Genomic DNA, 17,617 nt, shown 5'->3' with positions numbered 1-17,617 from the left:
GATTATTGACCGAAGGGGCAGATCAAAAGTACTTCGTTTAATTAAATTTTGATGTAAGGCCATTTTTTACCCTATTTACTTAGCCATTAGTAAGCAATGAACGATAAGCATAAGAAACTAGGTACTGAAGCTCGAAGCAAAAACCGTTTTGAGCAATGAAACAAATTAAGTAGGTAGGCTATTAGATATTTAACATAGCGATACTAGGCTACTCGAGGCATCTGTATTTAAGGAACGGGTTTCAAGTATTTAATCTAGTCTGTCTAAACTAGTGATGTACCGAATGGGCGATATTTCGATTCGGACGAAACCGAATATTCGGCGGTTTTGCCGAATAAATTCGGGCGAATCAACCGAATCATTTATGACGTCACTCGAAGTCGTACACTACGCGTTTGACATGAAAACATAACATTTTCTACCTGGCAATTATTGCAAAAATAGTTGTGTTTCGTCCTCATTTTAGTTCTGTTTAGGGCAGCGGTTCCCAACCTATGGGTCGCGACCCCAACTGGGGTCGCTTGACAATTTGCCTGGGGTCGCCTAAGGCATGGCCCAACTTGTTTTATGCCATGGGCCACTAGCCCCTATAAAATAAACACATGAACCACTTTGTGGAGAAAAAATACAGTTACTTTTAATTTAGAGCCTACTAATTTTATCCTTGGGGTCACCGGAACTTGGCAAATGGTATCAAGGTGTCGCGGAACCAGAAAGGTTGGGAACCGCTGGTTTAGGGTTTAACTTTGCCTCAAGCATGTTTTTCAACTCGACAATGAATTACTGATTTTTTGTTTAGAGTGGGAAAAAAGATAAATACCCTTTGTAATTGTCAACAGTCATTTGTCGTAACTGGTTACTACTACGCTTAATACAAACTCTAACTATTAACTTGATTTTGGTGAACCTCACTTAGCTGAGCTATCTTTACAATAAACAGGGTTCGTTTAACCCGCTGTACTACAGACACAAACGTGGCAACCGGTTTTGTGTGCTGTTGTCAGGAAGATACAGGTATGCCACTCATTGTGTTTAACTTTCAGCGCACGAAAACCACAAGCTAAAAAAGTATACCCTCCACAATACGCAAGTTGAAAATAGCCCAATGTGAATAGATAAAAGTTGCTTTAAAAAAGAACTGCTTGAAAAGACATTTTGATTTGACCCGCTCCAAGCCGTAATGCATTTGGACGGTTTATGTCGGATTAAGACCTTTGAAACGAAATGTTTTTATCTCCATAGTTACTTTATTGCCTTGACCAAGAAGTAGAAAAACAACACAAAAGATATTAATGTCATGACTCATACGTTATTCAATTGCATATACTAAACCAAAAGTTAGTTTAAAGCCAGCTTGTCGCTTTATTTTCACTTTAATGCCAAACTTGTACGTGAAATTTCCTCTCGTTCTGTTTACACCTAATCAATCTCGAAAACTGTTTGTTTTACTTTAGGCCTGGGGTCACCAAACTACGGCCCGCGGGCCGGATCCGGCCCTCGCGGTCATTTCATCCGGCCCGCGACTACATTTTTCGGTTTGCCAAATCGTATTGATAACTTTGTAACATTCAAAAATTAAACTACTCCTCACGAACGTTTACCCGATATGTAGAATTGATATTACCTACTTTCATAAGATTACAACGCTCAAGATTGATCCAAAACCCGTTTGTTACGTCACAAACAAGACTACAAGTGTTAATTGTGTGCAAACAATTGCCTTATTTTGTTACTTGTGACGTAATATACAAGCATTGCTCGTAAGATTAGACTAACAGTCGCATCACCAGATTCTGAATGGGATTGTAGAAAGACCATCTCTTGGCGCCCCTATAAAAATCGCCTCGAGGGCTAAGATTGGAAAGTCGGCGTTGGGGCATGTAAACTATGCGGCCCGCGCGAATCATTATTAAACTTATCCGGCCCGCAGTGAAAACAGTTTGGTGACCCCTGCTTTAGGCCACAAACAACAGCATGTAATACAGTGGCAACATATGTTCAAAAATCTGCGTCCCAACACATTGAGGCTATAAGAGCTTTTTAATTTGGAAATAAGTGAACGCTTTTTCTTCAAGTAAAAGATTTGACAAAAAATGTCGTTTATCTGCTGCATTTTGAATTTGTAACTGTCTTGTACCAACGCCTACTGATGGAACAGCTCATAAGTTAATAGAATATCGCCTGTTAAGTCATTACCAATATCTACATTCCAAAAAGTGTCCGTCTCAAAGCAAAAACACACCACTAAACATTTGGAAAACATCTATTGTGCAACAAACTTCTGTTCAAAACAATTCCTCCAATTTCGTTGATGAAACACATTATGACGTCATACTCATGTACTGTTTCGTCGACCAATCACATTCGGTGTACGGGGGTAATACCCAGTATCCAGAAGCACTGGTCCATGACGGCAGTTGTGGCATCACAAAGCAACAGTCGATGCGTGTGTATCTTCACAATATCACCTACGTGACGTAACAATAGTCGAGTATTAGTAATCGAAGTTGGTGATTGTTTCAAGCAAAACAGCGGTTTATGCGTGAAACCGGTTTTAACACACAACGTAACTTGAGAAAGGCGGTCAGTAAATTACGTCAGAGTCATTGTCACGTTTAAATGACAAACACAAGACAGCAGATGTACGTCACTTCCGGCATATTAGACAAGTTTGTAGACTTCAATGTTAAACCAACTAAACCAGGGGTCGCCAACCCGCGGCCTTTTTATCCCTCTGATGCGGCTAAGTTTTTGAATTTATCAAATGTTGTACATTTGATTCCAAATTATGTGACGATTATGTCGAACACAAAAGTCAAACATGAAAATTGCAGCATGATTGTACCCGCTTGTTGTAGTTACCTGCAACCCCGTCTCTGTATAAAAGGCAAATTGGCGGCGCGCAGGTTAACACGCAATATGAGACAATACCAGTGGCGTATCCAAGGGGGGGTTGGGGGTCCGAAACCCCCACGTTTCAAAAAGTTGTGCGTAAATTAAATAGGCCAAAATCGTTCCGTTTACCACTGCGTGATAACAGGGAGTCGTTATCTCAAAGACGCGAGCCTTCAATCTCTTGTATTCGCTTGTTATCTAATCGCCAATTGTGACGTAACAAGGGTTTAATAAGGAGTTTTATGCGCTAACAATCGGAAAGTTACGTTCCGGCTAGGACGCTGGTAGCAGTTTCTTGCTAAGTGGTAACTGCACTAAGTGCAACATATCAAACTGTTTTTGCATTTGAACAGTGTAAAAGTGTTAAAAACGTGTAATGTTGTGTTGCTTTGATCCGCCAAACACGTAATAGTTTGTGAAAAACATTAGATCGATGTAAATCGAGTTATGTCATTAGGGTAATTTGTTACTTGCCAGGCACAATTTATGCCTTCTGCAGTTACCACCTTTAGTGCATTCGTGACTTTGCGCAACTTAACAGTAGGATTACCGCTTCAGCAAGAGATTTAGTTCTTTAGAAATTGGACCCTGTGTTTTTTAAGCAACGATTTTGATTACCTGACAGTCACGCTTATTTTGCAGCTGCAGTTTGGCTGAGTAAGCTAGATAGCAGCGGCGAAATCAGAAAACTACAAATCTTTCGCTAAAATTACCTGTTCTTCCTGTCAATTAGATGGGTAGAAAAACCGCCAATTTTGGAAAAAGTGCTTTGCCGCATAACGCGTCGTTTTGAACGACGTGTGACGTCATAATGACGTCATTAGGCCCCTGGACAATACTGTTTTTTGTTCGCAGTGTGTGTGCGCGCGCAACGAAAGCTGTTTGTTAATAGTAACATAACAAACGTGTTAAACAATAGAATAGATTTAAAAAAACAGCGAAAACAAAACATTCAACGCTACGTGGGAAGAGAAATTGAGAGAAAAAAAAGCTTTCTCTGCTGACGAGACTGGTTTACCAGTGTGTCTAATATGCATTAAGACTCTAGGTAACAACAAAAAGTCGAGTGTCATGAGACAAAAAAGCGTTTTGCAGTGGCATTTCATTTCAAATTTTAAAACGGCTTTTTGGCTCTCAGTGTTTTTTTACTATGTCAAACTGGTCCGAGTGGCTCTTTTAGTAGTACAGATTTGCGACCCCTGAACTAAACCAATGTTTTTAAAGTACAAATAAAACAAGACGTGCAAACTAGAACGGCAAAAATGATTGAAGGTTTGATTTATTTAGGCACAAAGATTAATTGGCGTGTGGGTGTTAACAAAACAATGGCCTGAAGTTAGGTATTTCAAAAAGGAAGTACGAAACTTCGATCAAAGTCCACCCTAAAAAAGTCGAAAAAGCGCCACGCACCAGTACACATACATCGTTACGGACCACTGCACAGCAAGTAGCTTGCAGCAATCGGACTGACCATTTCCGCAAATCAAACTTTAAGCGGCAGGAATATTGAGGTGTGATTGTTTAAAAGCAGCTGTCTTGTTAGCACATTGTTGCGTGATAATGGTAGCGGAATGAGCCATTGTTTAAAGCAAAACTGGTTACAGTTGCTGGCTGTGCGAGAATTGCAACTAGTATAGCTATCAGTATCGGTATCTTTAATCACGAATTGCAGTCAATTATCCAACTTGGATGATTATACCCAAAACGTGAGGGAGCAAACGTCTTGACGCTGTTTATTCATGATTGTTTTGTGATGCTTACCAAAGCTAACACACCTGGTTTCGTTTTAAGGACAATGTAGTTTTAAGAACTGTTTTGGCCCCACAACGAGTGTATGTTTAATCTTTGCTATTTAGCAACAGTTGTGTGCTATTGTTTGCAATGTCGTTTGCAAAGTTGACCGACAGGAAACGTGACAAGAATGACGCCAAGTCAGCAAAAGAGTCAGTTCTGACATTACAACATTGCCTAAGGCAGTAGCAAGCCTTACATCCTAACTGTTTTCGTTCATTAAATAGTTGAAGTTCACATGCAGTATTTCTTAGCTAGTGTTGCGTTGTAGGGGAATAATTTCAGAATTGGCTTTATCTAATGTTAACATCGCAGTTCTTCGACACTATGTGCAAAGTATAAAGCATTTTCCTCAGAAAGTTGGTACGATACAGTTGTAGCGCAGGTAGTTAACAATTAACCAGCGGAATAAGGGTATCACTTACATCAGCACTTGATCCAAGACAAACAGAATAGTTACAACGTGCAGAATGTAGCAAACTAGAAGTATCCAAAACACTACTGACCAGAATTGTGCCGTGTGCAAAGTCTGCAAACTCCTAACGGCCAAAAAACTCGTGTGAAGACTGTTGCAAAACAAAACGCTTACAAATTTGGCAAGAGAGTGGTAAGCTGGGTAAAATGTCAAGTGTGACCTAGATTCACAAAGACATAACTGAGAGTTAGTTTGTGTTCTGGAAGCTGTTATGTCAACATACCTTTATCAAGTTTAAGTCAAACATTTATCGAGATTATGGGAAGGGCTTTAAGTTGTTGCTATTTGATCAAGAAAGTTAATAATGATGTTTTGTGCAAGGTAACGGAAAGTATACTGCGAAAAGCCACTATAGATAAGGGTTAAGAGAATTTTGTTGTACATTTCAATCAGTTTAAACAATCTTTGATAGTAACCAAAAGTCCTAATGAACAAAAAATGAATGGCAAAACATTGCATAGGTTGCGTTTGGTGCTTCAATTCGAGATAAAACATGCTCGGGAAAGTTGGCGTGCATTAAGAGAAACAACGTAAAATACCAGACCACTAAAAATACCCGGAAGTATTTATTATTCGAAGCCGTCAATAGTCGTTGCACTCATTCAACTGTTTTCACACAGGTTTATTTTTCAGTTCACATGGGAACGTTTATGCAAAACAGTAGTTACGTGTACACCTGTGTAATAAATTTGAATAATTCACTTCCTATGTGACATAACAGGACTATTGTTTGCTATTTGTAAATTAGAACGCGTCCATTGTTATAAATATTCAACAACTTTGGTGCGTCCATTGGAAGAGTGAAACAACAGTGTTACACGGGCATTTTTGGAGGTACATATTACGTCAGAGTGACGTCATGAGTGATGACGTATCACCCGTGGTGGACACCCACTTTCACATGTGGGATTTAGGAAGGTTCAATTACTGGTGGCCGAGACCAGTTGAGGAGGCGAAGATTTATAAGAACTTTGTAATTGAAGATTATCTCGCTGAAAGGTTTGTGTGTTTGATTTAAAGCAGTGGTTCTCAACCTTTCGAGGACCATGGCCCCCTAAAAGTAACTTTTGGACCTCGTGGCCCCCCTTCAAGTAACCCTATAGGACTTATGACCCCCTTAAAAATGTAAATGGAAATCTCATGTTGGAATTCAGTACTAATTTCGACTTTAGACAGGTCGAATAGAATAAACAAGAATTCATAATCGTAAAAATCTTAACAAATATAGACAAATAGTATGTGAAATAGTCGATTAAATTAGGGAATAAAGTTAAAAAAGAACTGGATTTTAGTGGGCATTTGTGGTAAATCCACACCCGTAGCCCCCCGGAACACAGCTCGTGGCCCTCCCTGGGGAGCCATGGGCCCTGGTTGAGAACCACTGATTTAAAGCATGTGTAGATTGCATTTTGTGAATGTTTGCAATAATTTTTGAGCATTATTTCAAACAAAACAGCATAAAATCATTTTTTCAATAAGGCCGATTAAATCCCGTTCCTATTTTTAAAAAAGACAACATTTCGTAATGCTGAAGTATTGCAAGTTTAGATTCGCATTTTAGACCAAAAAGAGCAAACGAGTTTGGCAAATCGAAACTACAGTGCACAGACGCTATTCTATCATGTAAAATATGAAAACATCTTGTGGACCCTCTTTGAAAAGCGCCCTACAACAACCGTTAACAACTGGCAAAAAACAAGTAACACAAAAACAGATTTAGAATGCCTTTTAGCATATTAAGGTTTTAAACCTCAAATCGAAAATAATGTGTGGCAAAAAACGAATACAGTTGCGGATGCGGCGGTTTTAACACGTTCAACAGCTTAATTTTATTTCGAATTCTCGTCAGAGGCTAGCGGGTAACTGGGGTCGTGAAGTCAAACACATAAACACAACACTTAAGCAAAACGTATTCACTTCTTTGACATAGTTTAAGACTGCATGTGTTGGTGAATCCAATCAATTAAATTGACCACATACCACTGTCTTATATAATTCAGATCAAAAACTCCTATTCAATATTCGATCTTTGTTGAAGTTGTTGAAACACTCGACGAAACACGGTGGGCACTTGACGTCGCCAGAGAGCACGATTCGGTTAAAGGCAAGCAACCAGTTATATTATTATTAGCGCCCATATGGTCACGTGATTATTTTTCAGGCGTGGTCGGCTACGTCAATCTGACGTCATCAGATCTCGAGTCGCAACTTCGCGAGTTCCGGGCAAACCCCAAGTTCGTTGGAACGCGAAAAATTCTTACCGAGGAAAATTGGCTCGAGCGAGATGACGTCATAGAAGGAATGCGCGCGCTGCAACGTCACAACTTGACCTATGACCTATTAGTAAGCCGCCATGACTACTGTACTCTTTTCTATTCAAATTTGAATGTCGCTAAAATAAGGATTTTTTGTAAGAGTTTTTCGTGTGTTTTTTGTTTGAGGATTTTTAATACGGATTAAAGAAGGATTTTTTGTGAGATTGTTATGTATGTTTTTTATCATTTTTTTACTTTTGATTACTTTTGACAAATGTTAATGTTTAGATAAAATCGCGGCCGGAATATGAATCGGCAAAACGGTTTCTAGCTCGGGCTCCCAGGAATTTGCGGATCGTTATTGATCATTTGGGCAAACCTGACGCCAGGAACGGCGCCAGTCAAGCGTGGTATGACGACATCGCAACTATGGCAACCTACCCAAACGTGTTCTGCAAGTTGTCAGGTGTGCGATTGTGGCATGTTATGGGAATAAACCCTTAGATGTTTTTTCTGAAACCCTTAGCTGTAACATGTAATGATAGTACGCCAGGCTTATTGAAGGCGTCATACCGAAACTGCCGGTCACCAAATACATTCCCATATATGACAAAGGATAGTAAAACTGGTCATGGCTTGATTCGGTATTACGCCTTCAATAGCCCTGGCGTACTATGATTTACATTTGAGTGTACCGTGATCGCTGGTCTGCATAGACACTCCAGGGCCGATAACAGTAAATGTAGCTATAAAACAGTCTGGCTAATATACTTGAAGGCTTTGCGACGTCTCTTTTGTCAGTGTTTTTTCAAGGTTTCAAAACCGTAAATTGAAATCCTACATTGCGAAGTTTACCACTGTAGTATTGCCCAAATCTTTTTTTGCAAATATACGACTATAGTACAAAACTTTTCTTCACACAGGAATGGTAACCGAAGGCGATTTGGAAAATTGGAAGCCATCGGACTTTAAACCGTACGTGGATCACGTGATCAAAACATTTGGCGTTGACAGAGTAATGTTCGGATCTGATTGGCCAGTTTGTAAAATGGCGGGAACCAATCTAAACTCAGTATATGAACTGTTACAAGAGTTGGTCGCCGAAAGGTCAAAAGAGGATAAAGCAAAAATATTTGGTCGCAATGCTATTAAATTTTACGGTTTATCTTTGTAACAAACGATTCATTGTCCGTTTTTGTCATCATAAATTGACGAATTTGGGTTTTAAACACAGAGAAAATATGCATTTGTTTATGCCGAGTTAAAAACTTTATTCATGTAAAATGCTTTTCATATGTTTGTTAATCTTTTAGCAAAACAGATATTATATATGTACGATCTTTTGTATGTGCTGTAACGTACATGCTGGATTTAAAACGGTAAAGCGTACATACTAACCTCGTTTATTTATATAAAAAGAAAATGTGAGGTACTTATATTTTTTATGCTTAAAAATCCATTTCTTTTTGATTATACGTTTGGACCAAATTTGCGAAAAGTTGTTTTTTTGTAAGATTTTTTTTTTTCATAAAAACTTAAAAAGTATGAAAACTTTGAAATAACTATCTAGTTGTACCTATAACCTGGGGCTTGTGGACACCCCGAAGGGTCAAGGGAGCAAACTATTTATGTTTTAAACAATCAATATCGTTAATTTTCGTGTCGTACTCGTACTGTTGCAATATTTCATATTTTCATTGTTTCTCATATTATGATTTGCAATTTACCAAAAGTGCTCCATAGTTTTATGGAATTCAAGTACATGATTTTTTATAAATAAAGTATTTACAGGTATTTTTCTAGTTCTGGTCGAGATTTCAAATTAACTGCAATTATTTTACGTTTTAATGACCACAATAGCAAAGAAAAAAGAATTGTGAATGTTTTATATTGTGTCAGAAATTGTTGAAAAAACAGTTTGATTGAGAGTTTTTAAATTTTTAGGTTGGAACACGTTAAAATTGGTCTGCCAGTAATAGAGGTTTGGTCGTTTTGTTAATAAAATGTGCTGGAAAACAGGTAAAAGAAAATAAACGCGTTGAAACAAATGATATTATCCTATTTAAGTTGCGCGAAAAAAATCGCAAAAATAAACATCGGTGGTAAAGTTTGAAACAGTCGCCTTTAAAATTTACTTAAAAAATTTAAAATTTTAAAATTTGAACACTTACACATCAAAGGCATATTTTTTCTTAATTTATAAACAAACAAACAAAAAACGATTGTATTGCATAGCATATTATTATTGTTGTTATGAATACTTTGCCATTAAGACAGATGCCTCTAAATGGCAATGTAAGCAAATACACTAGATTTAAAGGCTACAAATATTTCATGTAAAATGTATTTAAAACAAATGCCTTAAAATAGCAATTCAACCCACCTGAGGCACGGTCTTTCTCTATACAGTAGCAAGTGTCGTAGAATTCCGTAAAAACCGTCGCCAGTTCATACAGATAATCGCATAATATGTTTGGCGTCAGGTCATCAGAAACTCGCTGCAGAATCTCAGGAAATCGAAGCAAATATCGAGCTACCTTTAATTCTCTGGGATGTTCGAGCGGGACTCCCCCGGATTCTGTAGACACGGATAAACTTAGAAACGAGAGAAATACATTTACCCGACTTTGTTTGAAACCAAAGTCAGAAATTACACAGAAAAATTGTTGCGATTCAAATTTAAACGTTTTATGGCTAGAGCTGGACCATCTTAGTTGTTCAAGATAAATCAGATTGAAAACCGAAAAGCAAGAATTCTTTTAGTAGGCCTACATTAGTTTAACAAAACAATCAGATTTACCGAGACATTGTTTTGCAGCTGTTTTCAGTTCTTCGGGACACACTTTAGCATTTCGGGCAATTGATCTAAAAACACAAGAATTTGGGTCAAAAATCAACAAAATACTTTGCCGATTTAACAACGAAGTACAGTTCACCTACTATAAAAACCAAACATCTTTACACAAGAAAAGAACCAGCCGAATTTCAGCTATGCTTACATAAAGTTTCGATGAATAAAATTCTGTTTAAATTCAAAACAAAACGGTGGTGCTTAGTAAAGCAGTCATTCTAAACGTAAAAGTCTTTGATGCTATTTTTTAAATAATAATAAAAAAAAATATTTAAAAAAAAAAATAAAAATAAAAATTAAATAAAAATCTTAATAGATTTCATTTAAAAAAAATAAAAACGGACTAAAAACTTTTACGTCACAAAAAATGACGTCACTTCCCCAAAATTGGTATGCAATTTCCACACGTAAAAGAGATATTAATTTAGAACCGCTCTTCTAAAGATGTAAACACAAGGTTTAAACTTTTGATACAATATGTATGCATATGTACTCACTTGATCCTTGTATAAGCGTAAAGCAAATATGCAGCAGTGTTTCCTCGGTCGTCCAACATTTTGTCGAACGAGAAAACGTAGTCGTTGATTCGATTGTGGGAAAGATCAGCATATTTTATGCAACCGTATGCAACCGCTTCCTGTGTAACAATACATAAATTCCGGTAAATAACTAAAAGTATCAAACAAACAATCAATAAGTGTGGAACGCTGGTCAGAACACCCTTTTTTCGTTCAAAATTTGATTCAAAATCCATTCATTTGTTGTAAAAGTAATACCACCACCATTATGATAGTCCCTGGGTCCATTCGTAAGAACATTAAATATGTACATTTGTAAACAACGTTTTTAGGTTAATAAAACACTGCTCCACAATGCCCTTAATAATCCAATACCACAATTTTTTTCTTATTGATGTCCATTATTTTAAAAAAACAGTAAAATTCGTCAGGTAAGTATAACGTTAGGTCAAAAGATTTAATGAAATTATAAAATTTTGTTTTCGCTTTGGAGTAGGAAACCACTGACCTAGAACAATCTACAAAACAATTCTACAACAATAACAAACGAAAACGTGTCGCCTACCTGTGCAGCATTCATTTCCTGTGGGGTTAATTCCTTATCCCTTCCCTTTTCCACAAGCTTATCGCCACAACGTTTCAAGCCCTCATCCAGTAAAGCGGCAAGCCGTATGGTGTCGCCCGACCGCGTCTTAAACTTTTTTCTGCATTTTAAATTCAAAAAAATCGAACATAAGTTTAACAACATAATCAAGCAGATTATGTCGAATGTAAAACATACATATATACAGTGTTACGGACAATTAGTCCACAATACCATTATTTTTATGTGCGTTTTGGTGCGCTTCAAGACGCAAAACAACCTTCCAGCTATCAGTTACAGCTTGTTTAGACAACCTAGTTTTGACGTAATGTAGGCGTTTGTTGAACAGTCCAGTTTTTGCGTCGAAAATATATTTGCTCATAATCTTTTGCATATATTTTAAATCAGGCACAAATGCTTTTGCCTAATTCTGTTAAAATCAAATCAAAAAAAGTACTGTATATTTAAGATGAACATAAATTCATAACTGGGATCAGCCCTGAAGCGTCTATGCAGACCAGCGATCACGCCACACACTTATATATAAATCACTGTACGCCAGGCCCATTGAAGGCGCCATACCGAATCAGCCGGTCACCAAGCATTCACCACCATATGGCAAGGCGTAGGCTAGAAAAATCTATCCTGCGGTGGGATTCGAACCCACGACAGGAGTCTTTCCGGGACTCGCGCTCTACCAACTGAGCTACGCAGGCTCAGTGGACAATCCGCCAAAAGTCGAATCACAAACACCGGTGAGTAAAAGACTTTATAAAAAGCATTTATAGATTCTCATTTGTTATGACAAGAACACGAACAGTTTACCTCACAAATACAAGCTTCGATTTTACGATAAAATTAAAACAAAAAAGATTTTATAACCTCTGACCCACCTGTCTTCACCCAGCACAACCCCGAAACCCACATGTTCGACCCTTGTGACCTTGGGGTCATACCAACCTACTGCCTGTGCGACTTTGTAAATCAGTTGAAAGTGTGATGCCTGACCAGAGTCTGTTACGTAGAGCAAAATCCCTCCCTTTTCATCCTAAAAACGTATATAAGTAGTTATTCAATAAACTGACAGTTTAGGTATAACCTTATTCAAATAGAATAAACAATTAAAAATTGGTGAGAAACATAACAGCAAAGGACAATTATAGGCGAATATTAACCAAACAGAAAAAATGGTTGCATGTTCCCTTATTCAAATAGAACCATCAAAAACAAATAACTTAAATTTATTAGGTAACATATAACACAAAGATAGCAAATAACAACTATGAGCCAAGAGTTTCTAAAAAAATGTGTGAAAGTTTTTGCATGTTACAAATTACAAAAAAGTTTCAAGTATTTTCACAAACTTACATGGATTCGTTGTTTGATGCAAGCAAGATCGCTCGTGTCATAAGTAAACCCTCCGTCAGATTTCACGACAGTGAGTGGAAATTGGGAACCTTCAGGGAAAATCAGTTTTCTTCCCTCCTCTTTCACCACTATTCCTGTGAAAAACAAATCCGAATTACAATGTGGGTGTGGTTAGGGGGCGTGTCTCATCTGTTTTAGTTGGCAGAATCATTTGTGACGGCACAAAAAACGCTTAGGAAGTAATCACGAAAGTTTTGCGGCTATTAAAACAGTGGTGCATACAGCAGGATAACTGTATTTTATAATAAACTTTGTTCTGTGTGTTTTAAGGTTGCCACGGCATGGAGTTGGCAAAACGATAATGCCTCTATCAAAAGTATTTTTTAGCAGTTCAAAATTATGTGGTACGTAATTGGGTAGAAAAGACATGTTTTACGATTTCTAATTGTATACAACCACATTCGGTTTCGGTCATTCCAAACCTTTGTCAAAACCCCTGATTCGGACGAATAAATGCTAAACGGAAGCTTTGGTACATTAATAAGTTGTGTGTCTTAAACATGACTGCTAGGATGGCGTGTTTCTAACCTTCCTTTTCCAGCTCTTTAACAATTTTCGGCATCATATCGTGGTAGAATGATTCTCCTCGTTCTTTTAGATCTCCAATTTTCAATCGGGAATAAATCAAGTTGAATTCCTTCCTTCAAATTTAAACGCAGATTGTTTTTACAAAAACGACATTGAAAAATACACAATGCGGATTTTAAAAGTTTGTAGCAGAAAATTGGTACAAAACTTCCAACAGGTAAACATTCACTATTCTGTATTAAACCTTAAAGTAACACACCCACAGAAGTAGTTAGTGATGGGTCAAAACTGCAAATGTTCTGTTTGGTCGAACACCAAGCATCAAAAGTTAATGCTCGGTGCTCGGGCCAGCACGCTCGGTGCGTTGTGACGTCACAAACATTTCCAATTCCACGTTGGTTTTGTTGCTTTTCAAGGTCCCTTACGTCACTAGGGTGTATTAAGCCGTACAGGGCCCGAAAGTACGCGTTTTTACACCATCTCACATAAAAGTTTTTGAACACTACTTTCGTATGTTTGTAGGGCATGAGTATGCAATTTTAATGCTCGGGTCAGTTTGTGCAAATGCTAGACCGATCCCCGAGCATCAAAAACAGCGATGCTCGGTACCAAGTACTCGGGTTCTGGCTCAGCTCGGCTCGGCCCATCCCTCCTTTTTTCATGTTAGCGGGTGTAGATAAGTTACTTACAAATTGATTAATGCAGGTGAAAAGCTAAAAATAAACAAAAGCTAGCACGCCATGAAAAGGTGGAACCATGGTTTAAGTAAATACAATTTGCAGAAAATAGGTTAGCTGTATGCATTACAAACCTGGACACATCACAAATAAGATTCCAGGCTTTTATAAAATCTGGGTCGTGACTTTGAAGTTTAACAACACACTCATAGGCACGCTTCTTAAAGTCTGCATCATTGTCAAATCGTTTCTTTGATTGTTTGTAAAATGCCTGCAGAAAAAGGTGTAAGGTCATGGACCAGCTACCAAAGTTTTTCCTATTGATCTATTACAGAAAAATGATTGTTAATGAAGAAATGAAATCTCTTCAGCATTTTTTACACAGGTGCCATAAATGTTGGTTTGAATTAAGTGTTTTTTGCAAGAAAAATTTGATTGAAAATTATAATACAAAAAAACATAAAGGCAACTTGCATTTTAACTGACATTTATTTGCACACCTGTAAATCACCAATCGGTGGAGATTCTTCCTTGTAATTAGGAAACATTTCAGTAAGATGAGCAATTAACATCCCAAATTGAGTTCCCCAATCTCCAACATGGTTTAACCTGTAAGATGTAGTTCAATCGGTACTTTTCAACGCATTTCAAGTTTAAAAAAGTACCAAAAAAGTGTCTTGCAACAAAATCAAGATGAGAAATTAAGCTAAATTGTGTATGGTATAATATGACGAGCCACAAGAGGAGTCCAAGGGCTGATCCTAGTAATACATATTCATTTATTCTTCCATCAGTTGCCTACTACTTTCAACACAGGCTGAATTTTGAATTTTGTCCATAGAAAGTGTCTTTAGCTTACCTTAAAACATCATGACCGAGATATTCGAAGAGGTTTGCCAGACAATCACCGATAATAGTTGATCGCAGATGACCTACATGCATCTCCTTTGCAATGTTAGGAGCCGAATAGTCAATGACAACCTGTTTTAAATACAATTTGTTGTAAGAAAACATAATTTAACAAATTTGTCATTCAACTGAACTTGTATTTTGGGCGAAACGTTAGCAAAAATACAAGTTCTTGAAAAAACAACTACCTAGTATTTTGTTTAGCATTACACCAGTTGAATGACAAATTTGTTAAATATGCAACCTGGTGGACGAAACGCTTGTTCAGAAAACAGAATGTTGCAACAACACCATCTATAAAAACTCAAACACATATAGCATAGGGCTTATGTCAAAAACTTAATTGTTTTGAAAATCATTCTGGTGGATTTGTCAGAACATATTACTGACAATATTGCTGGTCTTTTTTCTGAAAACTTTAACAAGTCTGGAGTCGTCCACCGTTTTATTAGACATATATATTTCGCCTAAGTAATAGGGTCGTACTGAGTCTCTGGTGACTCGTGATTTATAATATACTACACAGTTTATGGTCTTTTTTCTGGTTTAATTGTCCTAATTTGATTTTATTATGCAAGCTGAATGAGGAACTGTATTTTAGTTCATCCATTGTCAAACTTCAAGAAAACTTAAATTACACCAAAAAAATTGTTTGATTAAACTTTGAAAAGAAAATATTTTTGAAATATTAGGCAAAAGTAAAATTGGTAAAAATGTTTTCACATGCCAAAACCACCAACCTAGACAAATTTACCAAACATTTAAACAAACCCCAAAAGTTATATTAGCCCTGAAAGTCGCAAAAAAACATTACCCTTTTGAGAGGTTTTCCATCCTTTTGCAGACGAACACTATTAACCAATAAATCAGCAACTGTCTGTCTGAGAAAGTCAGGACTCAATTTAATGTTGATAAATCCAGGTCCAGCAATGCTGTGCTGTGGGAAATGTTACAAAAAAAGAAGTAGATTCAGAGCCAAAATAATTTCAAATGCTATTCATGTTTATACACATGTGTAGTATTTCACTAAGTTTCTACAATCATATGGTCCCATTATAAGATCATTACATGTATTAAACACAAAGTTATTTGACATGCAGTTTATTGCTTATCATAACTTAACTTATACTGTTGATGTTTTTGCAGTTTTTCAGATAAACATTTACACCAAACAAGTAATTCAATTAGTAATCTTCTCTTGCATCTCAAAAACTAGTACTCACACTTTCAATTAGTTGAGAGTTTGGAAGGTTTTTCACAATTAACTCAGCAACTTGACGAGGTGACATCTTCGTTCCTTGGGCTTTGAGAGCCTAAAAACACGTTTAGACATGATCCACCAATTGTGCCCTCTACTATTTTGTGCAGGGTACCATTTTTAACCTGTGTAGCTATTTCCAGCTCGGTTATTGTTTTAATGTAATTGTGTCACTATGTTTTCATTTCCCAAACACCACAAATTCAACTCAATTAAAATAGCATATAAGAGGTTTCTATTTTACCATTAAAAAAATCAGTAAAACCGAGAAAACAGGACAAAAAATACACTATCTGTTGTTTGTGATAAAAACTTTGGAAGAGCAATTCTCATTATAAAAAAAATAAAAAATAAATAAATGTTTACTTACACCAGCAATAGCCATGGCACTGTTGCACTGATAGTCACCAAACTTATCATTCTGACTGAGAGTTACAGAAACTGGTGGCGAAGCCAATGATGGAAAGGATTTTCGAATTGCTTCACCAAACACAGATGTAAGCTCAGTTACAATATTAACCATGCCATCTGGACTTGGAGCTGGACTTAGCTTTGCTCGCTTTTTTTCTTTTTCAATTGCCTAAAAGTAATTTAAAGTTTTTTATGAGAAAAACCTTGACTGTGATAAAAACCCGATTAGAGTTTTAGAGATTTTAGGAATTAATTAAAACATTTTAAATAAATTTTATTGAAAAAAAATATTTAGTAAGAAGTATAACTTGATATTTTTTTATACACTGCCAAAGCACTTACAATACTTTAAACCAGTCTTATCAATTAATACCAATTTAAAAACATTTGTTTCTCTTTCTTACTCTTTCCAAATGTACAGCTTGATAAGCGAGTTTTGCATTCATTGTAGCAAGATCAGTAATAACTTTAGGCTCTTGTTCTTCATCAAGTTTAAAATTTCCACCTTGTATCTGTTCAATTTCGTTCAGAATCTCTTTGGCCTCCTTTTCCTGAGTGTGTAAGTCAGTTATTACAAAACACATAAATACCACAATACATCACAAATATATTTGAAAGTCAAGTAACTTGGTTGGAATTTACAACCAAAAACGCTGCACATCAAAAAGATTTATCACAAATGTAACTGAAACAGTGGTGGCACTCACATACCTGTTTTGCTAAAGTTTCAGAAACTTCCGCAATCTTTGGTTCTTTCATAACATCATCCATTGAAGTTTCTAACGATATCAGTTTTCCGATACAGTTTAAATTGTTGCTATAGCACAGAAATACACACAAAACAATTGTTTTAAATACACTTTTGCTTAAAATCGAAAACTTTCTCTGAAGCAGCTAATTGTTTAGGTAAAGTACCCGCGTACACGCGACAATTCACAACTTATCCTCAACTGTACAATCATTAACACTCGTTTGGTCAACATATTTTTGTTTTTCAACCCCTCAAAATATGAAAAATGGAACACAATTTTGTGTTAT

General features: G+C 36.7%; 2 protein-coding genes and 1 non-coding gene across 3 annotated transcripts; 1 reads left to right on the top strand and 2 right to left on the bottom strand.

Annotated features, from left to right (window-relative positions):
- Positions 1–2,245: 2,245 nt before the first annotated feature.
- LOC145237944 (arginine--tRNA ligase, cytoplasmic-like) lies at positions 2,246–17,456 on the bottom strand. The gene is made up of 16 exons (XM_080100947.1): positions 17,291–17,456; positions 16,984–17,130; positions 16,539–16,748; positions 16,134–16,223; positions 15,725–15,847; positions 14,861–14,982; positions 14,502–14,610; positions 14,136–14,272; positions 13,325–13,437; positions 12,737–12,870; positions 12,262–12,416; positions 11,351–11,489; positions 10,765–10,904; positions 10,217–10,281; positions 9,800–9,994; positions 2,246–2,468 (listed from the first exon to the last, which is right to left on the bottom strand). The coding sequence occupies exons 1-16, from the start codon at positions 17,348–17,350 to the stop codon at positions 2,359–2,361; spliced, it is 2,049 nt and encodes a 682-aa protein (XP_079957073.1). The 5' UTR covers positions 17,351–17,456; the 3' UTR covers positions 2,246–2,358.
- On the top strand, positions 4,498–9,210 carry LOC145237945 (L-fucono-1,5-lactonase-like). The gene is made up of 5 exons (XM_080100948.1): positions 4,498–6,160; positions 7,162–7,265; positions 7,323–7,504; positions 7,705–7,882; positions 8,340–9,210. Exons 1-5 carry the CDS (start codon positions 6,021–6,023, stop codon positions 8,588–8,590), a joined length of 855 nt encoding a protein of 284 aa, XP_079957074.1. The 5' UTR covers positions 4,498–6,020; the 3' UTR covers positions 8,591–9,210.
- Trnas-gga (transfer RNA serine (anticodon GGA)) lies at positions 12,011–12,084 on the bottom strand. The gene has a single exon. It is a non-coding gene; the product is annotated as a tRNA-Ser (tRNA).
- Positions 17,457–17,617: the final 161 nt, after the last annotated feature.

The sequence above is a fragment of the Phallusia mammillata genome, chromosome 7 (assembly GCF_965637545.1).
Source record: "Phallusia mammillata chromosome 7, kaPhaMamm4.hap1.1, whole genome shotgun sequence".
NCBI classification, from domain to species: Eukaryota; Metazoa; Chordata; class Ascidiacea; order Phlebobranchia; family Ascidiidae; genus Phallusia; species Phallusia mammillata.
Note: the sequence above shows the minus strand (reverse complement) of the source record. Positions and strands in the feature narration are given on the sequence as shown.

What these genes read in the sequence shown, in the direction of transcription:
- LOC145237945 (XM_080100948.1), top strand. Translation starts at nt 6,021, where the DNA reads ATGAGTGATGACGTATCACCCGTGGTGGACACCCACTTTCACATGTGG. An exon ending in AGAGCACGATTCGGTTAAAG is followed by an intron (nt 7,266 to 7,322) that starts GCAAGCAACCAG and finishes ATTATTTTTCAG; the next exon opens with GCGTGGTCGGCTACGTCAAT. An exon ending in ACTTGACCTATGACCTATTA is followed by an intron (nt 7,505 to 7,704) that starts GTAAGCCGCCAT and finishes GTTAATGTTTAG; the next exon opens with ATAAAATCGCGGCCGGAATA.
- LOC145237944 (XM_080100947.1), bottom strand. Translation starts at nt 17,350, where the DNA reads ATGGATGATGTTATGAAAGAACCAAAGATTGCGGAAGTTTCTGAAACT. An exon ending in GTGCCATGGCTATTGCTGGT is followed by an intron (nt 16,224 to 16,538) that starts GTAAGTAAACAT and finishes ACGTGTTTTTAG; the next exon opens with GCTCTCAAAGCCCAAGGAAC. An exon ending in TACGCTTATACAAGGATCAA is followed by an intron (nt 10,282 to 10,764) that starts GTGAGTACATAT and finishes TTGTGTTTTTAG; the next exon opens with ATCAATTGCCCGAAATGCTA.